Here is a 19,077-nt window from a genome sequence, read left to right as displayed (position 1 = left end):
ATTTTAACTGCCATGGCTCAATGCTATGGAATTCTGAGATTTGTAGTCTGTTGTGGCACCAGAGCTCTCTGACAGAGAAGGCAAAATGTCTCACAAAACTACAGTTCCCGGAATTGCATAGCACTGAGCCAGAGCAGTTAAAGTGGTGTCAAACTGGATTATTTCTGCAGTGTGGATGTAGCCTTAGTGAATTTGGTGCCCTCAACTATGATGATTCAGGCAATGATCAGGGTATGAAACAAACCTTCTTGATAAACCTTCAGGCCCCATACAGACAGGCCAAAATAAAGCTGCTTCAGGTCACTTTGGAGGTATGCTGTTTAAACGATGCATGCTACTAAGAGTCTGGAAGCCGTACCAAAGCCACGATCCAGTCCTAAGAACTGGAGCACAGCTTTGGTGCAGCTTCTGGACTCTTAGCTCATATGCATCATTTAAACAGCATGCCTCCAAAGTGACCCGAAGCAGCTTTATTTTGGCCTGTCTGTATGGGGCCTCAGAAACCAGAACACAAATCAGAAGGATTGGAGGGGATTCTGGGAAAGCTGCAAGCAGCTCACAGGTCACATGTTGCCCAACCCTGACTTGGTGGAAAAAGTGAATATCTTTTATATTCCTAAAATTATTTATTTTGTAAACAATTCCCTTATGTGCCAGCCCTAACCTTTTTTGTTACTCAACAGGACTTTATGGGCTTAAGGGATGTGTAACAGTAACTGGCCATTTACTGGCTAATCAAGCTGGCCTCTAGCAAATAATAATAGTAACACAGTATTCTAAGTAACATTTCTCTAGCACACTGTGCAAGGCCAGCTCATGGTATACAGGCAGATAAGAACGTTTCTATCCTAGAATGTGTAGGACACTGTTCCTTTGTTAAAATGGGATGATATTCTCCTCCTAGTTTGTGGAAGTGTCAGCAATGTTCAGAACAAGAGAGGTTATCTAAAGAGCAGGAAAAATCAGGCCAGCAGCTTGATCCTGAGCAGGTGCACTCAGCCCTAGTCCAGGCTAGGAACACAATTCACTGGGGCAGTTCATTGTATGGATCCCATGAGTGGCAGCTGTGACAAAGGACAGCTTAAATCATCTGAAGGGAAGCGAGATAACCTTGCCTTTGGTTTTATTGATATATCCCTATTAACACCTTTATGTAATCACTAGCCACGGTTTTGGTGCATCTCTGACTTAGTTTCATTTTGAAAAACCTTGGTTTACTTGTGGAATTGAGTGGTACAGGGTCCTGGAATTGTTACATACCCGCTATATAGGGAAAGGCAACTTTCTGGAGGGGAGAGCATCTTTTATCTGAAGAGGTTCTTAAATTATGTGAAAGACAGGGAATTCTCTTCAGAATATTGCTGTTCCATGTAGGGAGAGGGCTTGAGGTGTCAGTGAATGTCAATTTCATTGCCATTTCATACAACATATGGTTACACAGCCGTTATTGTACAGAATGCCTACCTGAAAATCCAGGAGTAAGTGATGCAAGTTTCCGTGCTAAATTATCTCTATTCAAGCTGGCATCCAACTTTAGAGGTCTAAGGTGAACTTTAAAAATAGATGCTCTGCCCTTTATATCTGGTGGCCCTTGAAACAAAAAGGAGAAAAAAAGTTAAAATGTACTTTTAAAAAAGGTTTCAATTATTTATTCTTTTTACTCATTCTAGTGACTGGATGTAGAATTAGTTTTTTTAGGCAGATTGTCTCCAAAACACTAGTTCTTCATGTACAAAGAACTGTTATTGTGACAATCTTTTCAAACCAGCAATCCAACTTTGTGGTGTCTAAAACAGTAAAGGTGCATGATAGTTCAGCCTTCAGCTGCTTTCTGCATAATTTGATGTGTTCTCATATTTTTGCTGATGTCTTTATGAGTTCAAAGTTGTCTACCAATATGGAAAACCACTTACCAATGAAAATCTGTCTATCAAAACGTCCTGGCCTCATAAGTGCAGGGTCTAGGATATCTGGTCTGTTGGTGCCTGCCAGAATAACTACATTTGTTGTGGTATTAAAACCTGCGAACAGAAAAAAAAAATCAAACTGTAAGTAATGAATATATATACTCAATGGAATCACAGAAAAGCAGTCTCAGCCATGTTTCTTTGGTACTACGGTAACACAAAATTCCATATCCCAATAAGAACCGATATTTTTCTGCTTATTAATAAAAGGACAGGGCATTTTTATATTCAATTGTCCTTTGAACATTAAGGTATTACTAACTGAGTTATTCAAACAGGAAGAGAACACAGACATTTCAACAAATAAACCTCTTATTTCAACTTATGAGAAACTTCTAATCTCTTGAGTGCTAGAAATATTTTGGAATAAGAACTCATTTTTGTCAAACTATGGTCAAGAACATGACTACGTAGTACTTATTAGTATAATTAGCACCTGCCAGTATCACACTACTATATTACACAAAAATCCCTTGATTTGCCATTGTTCTTCATTAAAACCTTTGGCTATGTCTTCAAATTAACTTGCTTGGTACTAATAGGAACTACTGCCAAATACTCTCTTTAAAATAGTAGTATAATTTTCATACAAAAGTAGTGAGATGTACCATAAGATTTCAGAAACAAAAATAGTTACCATCCATTTCTACCAATAGTTGATTGAGTGTATTTTCTTGTTCACTTTGCCCTCCAAAGTTACCCCGTCCTCGTTTTCTTCCAACTGCATCTATTTCATCAATGAAGAGAATGCAAGGGGCATTTTTACGAGCCAGTACAAATAAATCCCGAACCTTTACAAGAGAACAAAAGATATTTGCAATCATGTTTGACATGTTCTCTGATCCATGCTGCTGAGCAGACTACACAGCTATGTTTATGCTACAAACATTTTTCATTTGTCATTATATTGGAAAGATAATACTGCAGCAAATACATGTGTTATGAAATAAATTGAGTGCTCAAATTTTAAAAGCTCAGATGGACAATGAATAAAAGCCAGCAGAGAATTGGATGGGAAAGCAGAGAATTGGGGGACTCAGGGCTCAAAGGAGGTTCTCCTCCTTTGTTTTATTGCTGCTAAAAAGGCAGTACTTCATGAAAAAGGACAGAGGCCCTGCTTATATCTATAGGAAAGTTTGCACAATCTTCATATACAGTGTTTTACAGGAATGTTACAGTTTTTGTTTCACATATTCAGTGAAAAGTTGCAATTGCTTTTCTGTACAATTCTTTGCAGACAGTTAACACAGTCTTATTTACACTGCAAGTTCATCTATGCAAAATTCATCGTGTCTGATGTGGCCTTCATAGCATGACCTTGAGCAAGTCATTCTAATACTGTGTATACTGTGCAAGTAATGTCTCAACTTAAAACATACTTATTCTTATTAATTTCATTAAAAATCTAAAATATTTTCCAATTCATTTTCAAACCATATTTTAAACAGTAAACAACTTTTCCAAATTGTATTATTTTGGAAATCAATTAGCTGCCTGTGGTGTTTCAGTCTTCATTTGTTGTTGTTAGTATGCAGACAAAAATATATCTAGCTTTCTTGCAACAATCATCAAGTTTGTCATGGCCAAGTATTAGAAAGAAAAACACAAATAAAAACATTAAATATCAGAATATAATCAAAGCAATATAATAGTACAGCAGAATGAAAGTTGTAGTTCTCTATTAGAACAGCTTGCAGCCAGGTATTTAAGAAGAACTATGATTTGCATAATTGCCAAGATTTAGTGTGTTATCTTGTTGTCTGGCCTACCAACCTGAACAGTGTCCTTTTAACAACCGACACTGCAATAACAGTGCAAGGCCACAGACTTACTCTAGCAGGACCCACGCCAACGAACATCTCTAAGAATTCAGACCCATTGACTGTGATGAATGGGACATTAGCCTCTCCAGCTGTTGCTTTTGCTAGAAGAGTTTTTCCTGTGCCTGGTGGTCCTGTCAGAATAGCTCCCTGGAAGATAAGAGAGAAAAAGCATAATAATAATAGAAATACTGCAGACAGTCATGCATAAACACTATGAATTTTACTATATGATTAATGAATAACAAAGCATTTAGAGTTTTATTTTAGTGAAATCTAAAGTCTGTTCCAAATAATTCCCCTAGAATCTTCGTAAGGATTTGTTCTAAAATGTACCAATTCTGCATAATATAATTTAAAATTTAATGACATCACAGTCCAAATGCATATGAAAAATAAAGTAACTATTACCTTGGTGATAGACACTGAGTTCAATAGAGGTCCAGACATTTTACTCAGTATTTACTAAGACCACCCAAAAATCTATTGTAAACTAATTCTTCATCCTCTTCTAATAGTTTTTGTTTTATTTGTACAAATAGCATATGCCTACAGGTTAATCAGTGGAAAAGAACAAATACTCTCTACATTTTATAGAAAAAGAAGCAAAGAGATCAATTAGATTCCACAAGATCACAAAAGGAAGACTGATGCAATAGATATGAAACGGGTTCTTATGGGTCCACATGATTGTGCGGCTTTCTGTTCTTGTACACACTCAAAAATATACACCACCACCAGCACCCCTGAACCTGACATATGGTTGTGATTTAGGGGAGTAGAAAGCACCTTTAAATGTGGGATTACTAGCCTTATTTAAAAACAAACAGAACTTCAGCCAGAATTCCTCAATAAGTTGTTTTACAATAAAGTTATTACAATAAATTCTGACAGGAAATTCCTTACCTTTGGAATCTTCGCTCCAAGATCTTGATACTGTTTTGGATTTTTCAGAAAGTTCACAAACTCCATTATCTCCAATTTAGCCTCTTCACAGCCAGCTACATCTTTGAACTTCACATCTATTTCATCCTTTAGGACTTTGGCTGTTGTTTCACCCACACTGAATAGTCCACCCATTCCCCGTCCTGTCCGGCCCATTCCAGCAGGCCCTCTTCTTAAGGTGTACAGCAAAAAGCCAACTATAAGAACTGTTGGCAACATGCTCAGAAGAAACGAACTAAAAACAAGGATAAATGATAAATGTTATTAGTTGGCTATCTTACAACAACAACCTGGGGGACAAAGAAGCATACAAAGACAACTGCATTTCTACCTTATGAACAGCAGCCCTTAGTGAAATGGAATTCACTAAGGCAACTAAAAAGAATAAGTGGTTTACAGCATATTTCTGATCCACAATACAATACAAAAATATTATCTCAACTTAGGAAGAAGTATTCTAGATATGGCTTTAATTAACTTTTAACATGATTTGCTGCTAACTAGAGCTTTAAATACAAAGTGGATTTTTGGGCATAAAATTAAATGTATTATGCATTACAAAAGTATTTAAAACCAGACATTTGAAAATCAGTTTGCCACAAAGCAGTGTCCCTAAAGTATACATTCCTTTCCCTGAACTCTCACTTGCACTGTAGTCTGGACAAGGTAAGAAACAGGCATCATGTAAGGTAACATCCCATAAAAGAAATACATGAAAAATCAAACATTATATTAGGTGTAAACCTAAATAGCTATTTCAGTCTCAGCCGATATTTTAAAAGGATAGATGAGGTCTTTTGGATAACAACAAGAGACTTAAATGTGCACTTCATAGAACGTATACTTTGGGATGAAATAGTTGTGGAAACATCTCTGAACACAGGGAACACAACTGCAACTGCTCAGAGACATCTAGGTGTAGTCCATCTTCACTCCTAAGAAAACCAACATTCCACACTTCTCAGGAAAGCAATGATGCATATTCATTTATATTTGAATTCAGACGTATTCTTTACCAATACAGTGCGCCCTTGCCTTATGCGGGGATCTGTTTCGCACCCCTCTGTGTAAGGCAAATCGCATGTATGCTCAAGCCCCATTGAAAATAATTGGGCTCTTGCATGGTGCGCATGCCATTGTTCTCCCATTGCGCAGCTTTCAGCGTAGGCTGAAAGCCACGTAAAAGGCACCCGCATATGATGTGGGCGCACTGTATTTTGACCTCACTCTTTTCAAGATAATATGCAATAAACTCCACTATAATTTCTACAACTGAAAAAACTTACCCATCACTTTCTGCTGAGTACACTACAGGTAACCTATTTTCCCCTTCAATTCCCATCTCAAGTTGTGCCGTTTCCAAGTTCCGCTCAAAAGTGTCCACACTTCCAATATTAAACCAGACATATTGCTGTCAAAACAAAAAATAGTTGACAGTGCCTCCGTTTCAGAATTTCAGAGACAATAAATAAATAAATAAATAAATCTAATGTCAGAAAGACTAGGAATTTTATTAAGTGAGTGACTACCCACACTTAGCTTGCCGTATTAAATGGTCACCACTTTTGAAAGTGCATACAGAATTATTTTAATTATACTGTTTATATTTATTTTTGAAAATAATGATACTGGATGCAGCAGGGACACTGTGCATACAAAAATGGTCAAAAGTATTAATATGAAAGGCCTTTTCCCACTGCTAGTAATAAAACAGGTACAACAAGAACCTTGAAAGTTTTTATTGTTTTTCCAACTTTCATTATCAGCTTTTTCTCTGAATGTACACACATAGATTGACTTCATCAAAGAAGTCATTGACTGATGCCAATTTCAATCACTTTAGCACCAGGAGAAGACGTCAAAAATGGATTGCCAAACTTTCGAGCTTGTTTTCTAACTGTTAGAATACTGTCGTTATACTTTGTCTAGATTATATGGCTGTTGCCTCTAAGGTTTCAATGTAGAGTTTTTATTTGCTATTATTTTGAAACTGTACACCACCCTGGGATTCTTCCAGTGGTGGGTAGGGCCTATAAAGAGATTAAAGAAAAATAAGTGTATAAATCTTTAGCTATAAATTCTACACTGATCATTTCTACCGTAAGCGTACTACTAATAAAACATCCTGGTTTTACACAGTAAGTACATGCTTAATATCTAGACGCTCCTGCTACATTACCTCAACCACAAGCAATTCAGTGGCCCTTTCCACACACAATTCTAATGATGGCTTAGCCCTGAGTAAAATTTACATTAACTACAATATGGCATGACAGACATCCAAAAGCACGTAATTGCTTCTAAGTTCCTCTTTTTAGATACATGGGAGGAAAAGGGAGTCTGTACACTCTAGGATTGTTGTAGTTCACTCTTGCCCTTGCACAATGCAAGTGTCAGTACTTCATGTGTTATTTCAGTGGCTATTAGTGAAGCTCATGAAGTATAGTGGATGATACATGGGGTAATTCTGGAGGCCCAGGAAAGTCTGCTGAACATTTGGAGCTCTACAGAAAGCCTTCCAAGTTAAGGCCTGCATATTTAAATATTATCTCCCATAATGTATAGTTAAAAAGCAAACTTAAATTAGACTGAGTCATATTTGCTAAAATGTCTGCTGTAATTTCAGTTTCTCCAGACATCTGTTGTGTAAGTTCAAACTAGAAAAGAAGCCCCCAAGAGAACATTTTATCCTCAAAAAACTTTATGATGTCTGTGCTCAGAGTTCAAACCATAAGACACAAAAAGCCACGACTACAACTGTTGCAAGAATCTATTATCTCAAAGCTATGACTGATATTAAATTTTTGTAACACTGATCATATTAGAAAAAAACTTGAAACAGCAAAAAAATAAAGACTAATAATAGACTTGAAGAACGAGTGGTTGGTTTGGTTGGTTGGTTGGTTTTTTTTATTTATATACAGTGGTACCCCGGGATACGAAAGCACCGCCTTACGAAATTCCCGGGTTACGAAAAAAAATAATTTAAAAAAACTGTTCCGCGTTACGAAAGTTTTTTTGGGTTACAAAAAAACTTTTGGTGCTTTTCGGCGCTATTTCGCACCAAAAAGCGGCTTTCGCTATTAGCGCCTATGGCAATTCGGCTTGCGAAAGTCTTCCGGGTTACGAAAAGGGCAGCGGAACGAATTAATTTCGTAACCCGGGGGACCACTGTACCGCTATTCCAAAGATCATAGCGGTGAACAGCAAGTAAGCTAATTAGCAAGTAAGCTAATTTGCCCCCAACAGTCTGGGTACTCATTTTAGCGACCTCGGAAGGATGCAAGCCTGAGTGGAGCTTGGGCCCTTTTGCTGATCTTGAACTCGCAACCTTGTGGTTTCGAGTGAATGGCTGCAGTACAGGCATTTAACCACTGCGCCACCAGGGCTCCAGTTAGCCCTCAGTATCCATGGACTTGCCATCAGCAGATTCAAGCATCCACGGATGGCAAACGCACACTGTCCCTAATTGTGGCATGTACACACGGCCACCCCGCCATTAGGGACAGCTCCCGTTGTCCCATGATGGCAAGTGCACGCAGCTGCGTTATCATTAGGTCCCACTATCCTTAATGAACTGCCACTGGGGACAACAGGGGCTGTTCCTAATGGTGGCATGGCTGTATGCATGCACTGCCATTGAGTTTCTGTTGTCCCTAATGGCAGCGTGACCATGGGCATGTGCAGCCATTGGGGACAACTGAACTTGAACATTCACATATTTTGGTATCCATGGGGAGGTCCAGAATGGATCCCCTGCAGATACCAAGGGCCAATTTTGGAGATCAGGATTCCAATCCCCACTTGGACATGAAAGCTCACTAGTGACCTTAGGCAAGTCACACTCTTTCAGCCTCAGAGGTAGGCAAAGACAAACCCTCTCTGAACAAATCGTGCCAAGAAAACCTCATGACAGGTTCATCTTAGGATCACCACAAGTAGGAAATGACTTGAAAGCACAACCACCAATATTTTATTGCTATACAACCATTTAAAAAGAGCCTTTGTTTAGAGTCTCCCCGGCTTGTACTGCTTTGAGATTTCGATGTCCACACTAAGTCTGCCCTGCTAGGAGTGACTCAGGACTTCGTGTCTGGCATGACAACCATGGGTCTGTCCCAGGTGGAATCTGAACCAAATATGCTGCTGGACACACTCTGAATCTTGTTTTCGGTGCTGGATGGAGTAATGGTGATCTGGGGGTGGAGGAACTGTCCATAGTTGTGTTGTCATTGATGAATCACGGCACGGTGGGGTAGTTTAGACTTGCTGGGCCTTAGCAAAAAAATTTGGAGTGGGTTCAACTGAACACAGGCTAGCCATTTTCTGAGGGCCTACTTTGTGGCAATTCAGACAGCAAGGCAAATTTCTCTGCTTTTACTGCATCTGCAAAACCCCCACGAGGTGAGCTGTTTTGAGTGGCCAGGGGCCTAAGAGAGGAAAATCCAGACCACTCAACAGACTGCTATGAACAACTTGCCTGGCACTTCACAGATAAAAATGATCCAATTCACTCCAACTTGGATGCTATAATTTATAAAGATCCAGTGGATGTAACACTGGCTCCTACTTGTCCAGTGATGATAGATACTTATCAATTTGTGCAACCTGAGGATCTGGACAGGATTCTCAGAGAGGTGACAGCTATCATATGTGTGTTAGATCCTTGTCCTAGAATAGTTAAGACAGGCACTCTCCCTACTTTCTTTTCACATACAAGCAAAGATTTTTCTGTTCTGACACGTGTCTATTAAAATTACACAAGTGTCTATTAAACTTAAAACAATGCTGACAAAACTGAATTATTTCTATTCCTTTGCTGTATATAGCCAACTGAAAAGTTAAACTTACCCCATCAAATGGTGACTTTCCTGGTGTAAAGACTACTCTAACAAAGCGCTTGTTCACCACTTCCAGCTTGTCCACCTATGGAAAAAAAAGGAAACTTTAAATTATTATCAATATTATTTGCTTGCATAAGTCCACATTAGCTCCATTTTATTTGCAAAATTATTTACACTATGGCAGAAAAACATTCATGTTGGAAATAACCCCCCCTAAGAAGCAAAACACAAAACTGGGGACCCCCCCCACCAACCACATTAATCACTAATGCATGCACTGCAAAAGGCCATTAGAAATCAGGGGGCAAAATGACAAAACAATGACAGTATATTCATGTCGTTAAATATGGCACTGCACTCCCAACACACAATAGTAGTAGATATGTTTTAAAGTGCAAATGTTGTGTGAAGGTGGGTTTACATGGCTAAGCTGGGATTCGAACCCTGCTCTCCAGAGTCAGAGTCCAACACTCAAACCACTACACCAAATGGGCTCCTCCTTTTAAAATGAGTACAGAGTTCAAAACACCCTAGGCCAACTTCTAACAATAGTCTTTTCTGGCACTTTTGGATGCTTTCCCCCTGTATTTGAGATGGACTGGAACAGTATTCTGGTTCCTGGAATAACAATTTTGACCAAATACAGTGGCATGTCTTGTTCTTCTTTAAAGTAATTGCATGTTAATGTAAACCTAGACTCGGATGTTCTAGCTTCTTCTAGATCAGAGTGGGAAACATGCAGACCCTAAGATGTTGTTGGAAATGGTTCTTGCCAAGACAGTCAATGAATGATGAAAAATGCTGGGAGCTACAGTATAATAACTGGAAGATCACATAATCCCCACTCCTTGTTCTAGGTTAATCTGCATTGCTTATACCAGGGAACAAAACTTTATGCAGTGCTGAAGGATAAACTTTCATCTGATGATTCCCCAGTACTATACTATACTATAGAGGGAGTGATCAGGCAGACCCAGCAACATCAGGGACAGCCTGAAGGAAGAGGCCCCTCCCTCCTCAACTGTCATCTCGGCCTCAGAGGGAGTGATCAGGCAGACCCAGCAACATCAGGGACTGCCTGAAGGAAGAGGCCTCTCCCTCCTCAACTGTCATCTCGGCCTCAGAGGGAGCGATCAGGCAGACCCAACAACATCAGGGACTGCCTGAAGGAAGAGGCTTCTCCCTCTTGTAACTGTCATCTTGGCCTCAAAGGGAGCGATCAGGCAGACCCAGCAACATCAGGGACTGCCTGAAGGAAGAGGCCCCTCCCTCCTCAACTGTCATCTCGGCCTCAGAGGGAGCAATCAGGCAGACCCAGCAACATCGGGGACTGCCTGAAGGAAGAGGCTCCTCCCTCTTGTAACTGTCATCTTGGCCTCAGAGGGAGCGATCAGGCAGACCCAGCAACATCAGGGACAGCCTGAAGGAAGAGGCTCCTCCCTCCTTTAACTGTCACCTTGTATTTGTATTGTATTCAATTTTTACTGTACACCGCTATGATCATTGCGGAATAGCGGTCTATAAATAAAACTTATTATTATTATTATTACTTACTACTCCTTTAGAAAGGTAGTTGTTGACAAAGTCCTTCCATGTAATTTCTCTTCCAGAATTCCTGAAGAAAAAGTAATATGTAACAGCAGCCCAGAAAATAGCACTGCCCATGAAATAGAAACGGAACTCTTTGTCATCCCAAGGAAAGTCACCCTGAAATAAAAAAAATAATAAAAAAAAGGGGGGGGGGTTATTAGATCCAGACAAAAGTTTCATATGTGACCTTCATAGATTTTCAGATGCATCCTCATAAAAGCATAGGCACAGCTTTTCAGAAAACATGTGCACTAACCCTTCTTTGTTAACTTCAGTACAGAGGAGAGATGTATATGTAAAAAGGGGTGTACACATTGCGCCACACCCTCCATTGATATGAATGGGGCTGCTGGCTATTGCAAAAAGGCGAGGAGGATGTGCCACATACAACAGACCACCTCCACGGCCCTAGATCAGGAAGACTACTATGACCTCCACAATCTAGAGAAACACAGTATGCTTCATATACCTTTTCATGTTACTTTTAAAGGTTTAATTTCAGCAACAGCATTTGAAAAAACATTCAAGACATCACAATTCTTTATTGAAGTGATAAATGTAAAAGGTCGTTAATCTGGTGAATTAAAAATAATGCTTCAGAGTAAAGCAAGCCACCAGCAACAACCAAAAAGATAGACTGAGACCTTCTGTAATCTGGACCACCAGCTAGCATCTTCTTTCTTGCCACCTTTCTTTCCTCCACCACCGCCTCCACCACCACCAGTCCTGGGAGGTCGCTGGGAATTAGCCTGCTTTACATCTACAAAAGAAGTACACACAGGTTTCTTCAAAGGCCAAAAATACTGTAAATGGCATGAGTATCCCTGTGACATTCTTTGCTTTATTGGCTGTTGCTTTGCACCTTCAAGTCATTTACAACTTATGGTGACCCCTATTAAAAGCTCTACATAATGCTGGCTCTATATATAAACTACAGTTCTGTAAAACCATAATTTTACATAGGTTTTAAAAACATATTCTTACAAGAGCCAGATAAGATGCTATAACAAAGGCATGGTTAGTTGTGAGCTTTTGCATATCTTATCCTACTCCTCAGTCCATAATATCTGGTATAACCAGAGCTTGGGGAAGTTAGTTTTTCAGGTTCTGATACAACTTCCCTCTTGTCATGATGCCAAACACTGTGCACTTCCCTAAAGCACATCACTTAATGCTGATGGCAAACTGCAGGGAAACAGAGTGTTGTGAAGACACAATTCAAGGTCAGTTCTACTGGAAGTCACACAAGGGATGGCAGTAATTTTCAACAGAACTCACATATTCACTGTACAGTGTAGCTTGGCTTTAGTACCTTGACTCTCACCTCCTTTACACAGATTACAAAAGTTATTTATAGAAATATACATGAAGTACTTGAAGCATCCAGGAAAGCACTATAACAATAATAAGATCATTTATTATTAAAATGTAATGTACTAGGTCTAGGACTTAAGGGCTTGGATGAAAGAACAGTTAACAGCTACATAATATTCACAAATAATAAAAGACTTTCAGGACATTTGAGTTTAAACTGTCTATGACAGGTATTTAAGACATGTACATTCTTTTAAATTTTAGCTACCAAATTCTGTTTAGGTTGGAACCAGTTTTCAGAGAAAAAAATGTTCCATTCTCAGTTCAGCTTAATTGTAGCTTTAAGCTTCCTTATATTATACTATTTGATATTATGTCACAGAGAAATCAATAACACTGTGTTTTTCAGAACCTAGCTCTGTTTATGCTCTTTCATGTCACTTTACTTCTGTTTAGATTTAAGCATCTAGAACCACTAAGAAAAATAATAAGACAAATAATACACAAAAGGGGGGAGGGGGTAAATGGGGACAGAATCTTTTACCAAAATGCCTCAAGTATGTTAGTCAAGAAATTTCAAGTTGAATATAGAGATTGCAATCTTGAAATTCAGTAAGTATGCAAAGATGTCACATAGGAAATTAAATATACTAAGCAAAGCCACAGCACAGAACTAAATCACAGGATTGTGATTCAGTTTGGTCACTTCACTGTCATGGCCACTTCCTCCAGTTCATATAATGAGACAGCACACAGCAAGAGGGACTACTGGAATAAACTGCAGACTCTATTCAAAGTACTCAACATAGATAATAAATTTATTCTACATACAGGCCTCAACTGAAAGTACTTCTTGGTACCTTTGGTTTCTCCATCTGAACCTTTTGTTTCATTAGTTTTCTTCCCCTCAGGAAAATATTTTTCAAACCCTATTAAAAGAAAGTAGCATCAGTAGAAACCAATCACACTACGCATGGAAGAGGGAAGCTTGAACATAAAGAGGCAATGTAACAAACACCCACAGTGATAAACTAAACAGGAGAAGTACAGAAATAGGAACAGACCAAAACATGGATGTTCTCTAAACAGAGAACCACAACCATTAGATTTCCCACCAAGTAACTCTGCCCTTCTTGGGGACTGTACACTTACCCCTCTGTGTTTACGGCCTTGTTGCTCACATTCCTCTGTCTTTTGTGAATGGCAAGCACCAAGGGACAAAATGGCGCGTGGGGCTTGAATACTTGTTATTTTTCATTTTCATGGAGGGGGGCAGAACAGGTCCTCCACAAAAATGGAGGGGCAATTGTATTTCTGGAAGAACTTTGATGTTGAAATTGGAAGTGAAAAAGTGGTCATTCATTTGGGCAGTGGAGAGAGTCCATTCTTAGCATTTGAGTAGGTGTCATATTGGAAATTTTTCAGCTGAGCCTTGACACAAATATAGTTTAGGCACAAATGGAGTAGGGGCAAAGGAAAAAGAACGTGTTTGTTTGGGAAAGAGGGAGGTGGTTTCAGTATACCACAGTTAAAAATGAGTGTAGGACACCTTTTGCTGGTGTATTCACATGAATTCCTGGCTTCCTCAGAAATAATGACTTAAGACAAGTGTGTCATTTAAATGAGAGAGAAATGTAGGCAAAATGCTGATGACCTATGACAAAGTGAGGCTCAGAAAAACAATCTGAAGAAGTCTGTTGAAAATGACATATTATCAGTTCAAATGTAGCGGCAGATTTGTAAGTATCAGTAAAACTACTAAACACATGTATTTAACTCTTGTGGGGTGCACAACTTTACACACATAACAGTATGGCACAACAAAAGGCATTTTCTAAAAAATGTTGTGCCTGTAGCACAGTGATAGGCAACTGTAGCATACATCCAAAATGTCACTGAAAATCAAACCAAACTGACAAGGTTATGCACACTATTTCCCATTTTGATATATGGGTTTTCAGTCATTTTTGGCTCATATAGGCAGTTTATTTATTTAGGATATTTATACCCCATCCTTCAGCCCTAAAGGCTATCAGAGCGGCTTATTCCAGGTGGTGCTTGGTGGATGTTTTTCCCTGATTTGTTATTTTAAAGTGGGACAGTGGTGGTCCTAAAGACTTTGGGAAACAGGGAGCTTAAACAAGGGTGAGTGGGGCTGCTTCTAGCCTGCAGGCTATACTTTCCTACATATAACAATTAAAGAAGCCAAAAGACCTGGATATATCCAATAAAACTAAGCTTAGAAAAATACATTTATTTTCCGGCTGAAATGCTTGTACACATCCTGAAACACTGTCTCTCCTTTCTGCATCTACAATAGTCAAGGCAAATGCCTAAGCTGTCAACCCTTATCCATCGATACGAAAAGTATCATTGGCTGCAGTTCACTAAGCTCTAAAGTAAGAGCTGCATCTTTTTTCAATCAGCCACTTGTAACAAAATTTTGCAATACATCCAAAATAACAACTCCAAATATAAATTTATAGTTAGTTGTTTTCATTATCTCTCTCACTATTCAGAGCTAGTTCAAATCAAAATTTCTTGTCAACAGAAGGTGTAACTTCATAATAACATGTGCATCATTATTACATAGCAACAATTACCTTTTGGCGGTTGTGACAACAGCCTTCTGTAAGCAGCAATTACATTTACAAAAACATTATTTCTGCTTGTAGGAACTTGGGTAGCCACTTGGTCAGGAAGCTGGAAAAAACATGGTTACTGTAAGTCTTGAGAAACATTTTTCCAATATTGTTTAATTAGTATTTGCTTAGTTGGAAATAAATCCTGACTTCAATACTTTCAGTACTGGTCTTGTTTCCTAGTCAATGTGCATTATTACATGAAAGTGACCCCCTGCCCCAACAGGCCAAATTGAAAGCCTATTTCTTCTGTGCAGTAGAAAAGCTACTGTTTTCCTCAGATGCTTTAAAGAATTCATAAGGTGCCAGGAAATGTATTTGTTCTGAAAGCAGGAGAGCCACTTTCCTGGCATCTTCTGGATCCTTTAAAGCATCTGAGGAAAACAGTAGTTGAGTGATGGCTCTGATGTTCCACCAACAACATTAACAGGAAACTACAATTCAAAGATATAGCCGTGTTAGTTTGGAAAATCAGTACGGAAAGAGATATTGTAGCACCTTTGAGACTAACTGGAAGAAATTGGCAGCATGAGCTTTCCTAGACTTAAGTCTACTTCCTCAGATGCATTTGGTAAACTGCAATGCCACCTTTTTTTTATTATTAAGGCTGCTTTGTTTTTAAGAACTTGTGTGATTATCACAATCAGAGAGCCTATGTAGCTGGATAAGTGGACTGGAAGACTATTCCTCATCCACCAATCTGATTATTTTGGTGCCAGCTACAGAAAAAGCAGTGTCTCCTTATTCATACAACCGGCATGGGACTTGTAGGGTGGGAAACAGAAATATCCATCCTTCCACATACAGACACACACCACTTGGTGGAAATGTATCTTTGTTAACTGAAGATGCCAGTAGTCTATGTCTCCATGCTGGCTGGGAAGCAGGAAGCTTTCCTCTACAGTGAGAATGGAAATGCAGATTACTAGCCATTTGAGCAAATTAACTTGAAAACTATCATCTAGAGGACTTTTTCCATCAGACACTCCCAGACTGTGGAATGACCTGCTGGGAGAGATTTGACAGCCAAACATGTTCTCTGAATTTAAAACAGTATTAAATACTTACCGTATATACTCAACTATAAGTCGACCTCGTGTATAAATTGAGGACAGATTTTGGGGCCAAAATTTTGGCTTTTGATATGACCTGTGGATACGTCAATAGTAAAACTTAGGGGTGTGTAAAAAAGGATGCAGAGAATGAAGCAAAGGGAAACGAAGCCAAACAACTTGCAAAATTCAAGCAGACATCACTGTTTGTGCTCACACTAAAGTCCAAATGGATGAGAGAATAGAGAGGAATCAGTGCTTCCAAGGCAGATTAAGCTCTTGCCTTTCATCGGAGTTTGGCTCCTTTTCGTGGTATAAGTTCAGAGTATGATACTTACACTGACCCATGGATAAGTCGACTCAGTTTTTGGGGTCAATTTTTTGACTAAAATTTCTAGACTTATACATGAGTATATACAGTATTTTTCCAGTAGGCCTACCCAGTCCGTTTTAAACTATGGATTTTAAATTGGGGTATATTTTTAATTTTATGTTGGATGACTTCAATGCTTCCTGTGCTTATGTGTTTTAACCTATATGTGTTTAAATGCTTTCATGTGTTTTAATCTATGCTGCACCCCACTTTGAGCAAGGGGGGAGAGGCAGATATGATGATGATGATGATGATAGTAAGTATTATTGCTGGCTAGTAACTTTTCCTGGTCTTATTTAAGGGCGGGGTTAAATCATAACCAGCTTTGAGCAATGAAAGCAACTCTCAGCTTCATCTTTGGCACATGAGGCAGAACTCCAAACCAGGAAGTTCCCAGATTCATTCTCTCCTCTGCTATAGGCTGCTTAGGTAACCTTAAACTGGTTAGGTAACCTTAAATTGTTTCTCTTTCTACTTTCTGCCTCCCCTTCCTAAGTACAAAGGGGGAATAATAATGACCTGCCTAAAAGCATTGCTGAATTAGAAGAAGATAAATGCAGGGGATAGACTCCTGAGTGCTCAAACACATTATGTGCTTGATTTTATAAAGCACTGAAAAGTGGAGCTCGGTGGCAGGGCATGTTTTCTATATCAAAGGCTATATCAAAGGTTTATTCTTGAATGTCTTTATATAATGATGGAAAATGCAGTGTGAGTCAGCTTGGTGTAATGATTAGGGCTGGAGTGGCATTCAAGACACAGGGTTCAGGTTCTGGCCTCATTTTTAACACTGCTTCAATTGTCAGTTTTGTAGGTTTTAATTATGTGTATTTCAGATTGTAAGCCACTTTATGTCCCAGTCTTGGTAGCAAAGTGGGATAGAAATACATACAATCACCACCACCATCATCATCATCAAACCATGAAACTCACTGAGGCTGCATCCGCACTGCAGAAATAACCCAGTCTGACACCACTTTAAGTGCCATGGCACCTTGCTATGGAATTCTGGGAACGGTAGTTCGTTAATGAGGGGTGCAATTTGAGTTTCCCAGGGTGTTCACCCTTCTAAAGGGAAACTCAAATACGCAGGTATGAAATTTAAACTTGTTAGAGTTCAGTTTTTATCATTAGAGCAGCAAAAGTGTGGGTCAGGCTATTGTTTTAAATCTGTCTTGCTAAAGAATCAAGACTTGTTCCAAAAATAATAATAATAATAAGAAACATACAGTTTGTAGTTTAAAAAGAAATAATAATAATAACTTTATGTAACAAACTAAAACCTATCCTAAGTGGGTGTTAATACAGCAGGAAGAGACTGCTGCTCTGGCTTAAGACTGAGAGGAGAATCTTGAGAGAGAGTCTGTTAAACAGCCTCCAAGAGTGAGTGGCAGGAGTCATATGCAGAGATAGAATGAGACAGATAGAAAGAGAGAGAGGGGAGGTCTCTGTCTATCTAGAAAGGGAAAGGAGAATGCAATATGAAATATGCAAAACCTCTAGTGCCACAAAAAACTACAATTCCCAGAATTCCATAGCCATGAACCAGAAGAGAGTTAAAAGCGGTGCCAAACCGGGTTATTTCCCCAGTGTGACAGGGGTGGCAGCGAGGGCGAAGGAAGCCCGCCTCGGCCAAGGACTCACCGCACTCCGGGGCCGCGAAGGCTCCGCTGCCGCCAACGCTCCTCTCCTTAAAAGCAGCTGCTGAGGGCGCCGGCAGCAGCCCCGCGACAGCCACAGACAGCGGTGCGCCATGGCCTCCCGCGCAGGCCCAGTGGGCGCCCTCTCACGCACTGAAAGGGAGCGTGGCTGGAGGACCACGCCCCCTTCCAGAGCCGGTGACGCCATCACGTCGCCCTCCGTGCCTCCCACGCATGCGCAGATTTACCCCAGCGGCCGTTGGCCTTAAAGGAGCCGCTAACCTATATTTCCCCCCTTCCTATTCTTTTTGTTTAACGCTGCTATTCTGTTGTTTTTTGGAGAGCCACCGCGGTGCAGCTGCCTTGTTCCATAGTCATACAATTCACAGACATACAGCCGTGTTAGTCTGTAGAACAATGGTTTCCTCAAAAGCTGTGCCCTTTTGGACTTCAGCTCCCAGAATCCCTGACCATTGGCTAACGTGGCTGAGGCTTCTGGGAGTTGAAGTCCAAAATCTCTTAAAGGGGCACAGTTTTTGGGGGGACCAATGCGGTGTAATCAGTAGCTACAGTAGTAGAGGAGTCTTGTAGCAGCACCTCTGAGACTCACTGAAAGAAGTTGGCAGCTTTCCTACACTCCATTCTGCTTCTTCAGATAGACTGAAGCCTAGATTGCAGAAATAACCCAGTTTGAGACCGCTTTAACTGCCCTGGCTCAGTGCTAGGGAATCTTGGGAAGTGTCGTTTATTGTGGCACCACAGCTTCCTGAGAGAAAGCTAAATGTCTCACAAAACTACATCTCCCAGAATTCCCTAGTAGGTCAGACCCGAGACAACCTTGGAATGAGGGAACATTGCCACAAGGGAAGTCACGCGCGCGCTAAGCAGGA

The 19,077-nt window shown here is 39.8% G+C and overlaps 1 protein-coding gene across 4 annotated transcripts in view; it reads right to left on the bottom strand.

Moving 5' to 3' along the window:
* LOC149317188 (mitochondrial inner membrane m-AAA protease component AFG3L2) overlaps positions 1–19,077 on the bottom strand; it is a 30,768-nt gene that overhangs the window by 8,370 nt on the left and 3,321 nt on the right. Inside the window, exons 1-12 of one of the 4 annotated variants that reach the window (XM_089517007.1) lie at positions 19,025–19,057; positions 15,084–15,183; positions 13,341–13,409; positions 11,811–11,926; positions 11,131–11,283; positions 9,584–9,658; positions 6,019–6,143; positions 4,694–4,967; positions 3,800–3,937; positions 2,605–2,758; positions 1,914–2,021; positions 1,465–1,590 (exon numbers count right to left, since the gene is read on the bottom strand). In XM_089517007.1, the coding sequence (XP_089373133.1) occupies positions 1,465–1,590; positions 1,914–2,021; positions 2,605–2,758; positions 3,800–3,937; positions 4,694–4,967; positions 6,019–6,143; positions 9,584–9,658; positions 11,131–11,283; positions 11,811–11,926; positions 13,341–13,409; positions 15,084–15,183; positions 19,025–19,042 (1,456 nt within the window). In that variant the 5' untranslated portion in view covers positions 19,043–19,057. Of the gene's footprint in view, positions 1–1,464; positions 1,591–1,913; positions 2,022–2,604; positions 2,759–3,799; positions 3,938–4,693; positions 4,968–6,018; positions 6,144–9,583; positions 9,659–11,130; positions 11,284–11,810; positions 11,927–13,311; positions 13,410–15,083; positions 15,184–18,191; positions 18,336–19,024; positions 19,058–19,077 lie in introns of those variants that run through there. The other 3 variants (XM_089517005.1, XM_089517006.1, XM_089517008.1) reach the window with 3 other exon arrangements.

Source organism: Sceloporus occidentalis, unplaced genomic scaffold (genome assembly GCF_023333645.1).
Source record: "Sceloporus occidentalis isolate IW3139 unplaced genomic scaffold, rSceOcc1.0.p SCAF_3, whole genome shotgun sequence".
Classification (NCBI taxonomy): Eukaryota; Metazoa; Chordata; class Lepidosauria; order Squamata; family Phrynosomatidae; genus Sceloporus; species Sceloporus occidentalis.
The sequence above is the reverse complement of the archived record's forward strand: the minus strand, read 5'-3'. Positions and strand labels throughout refer to the sequence as shown.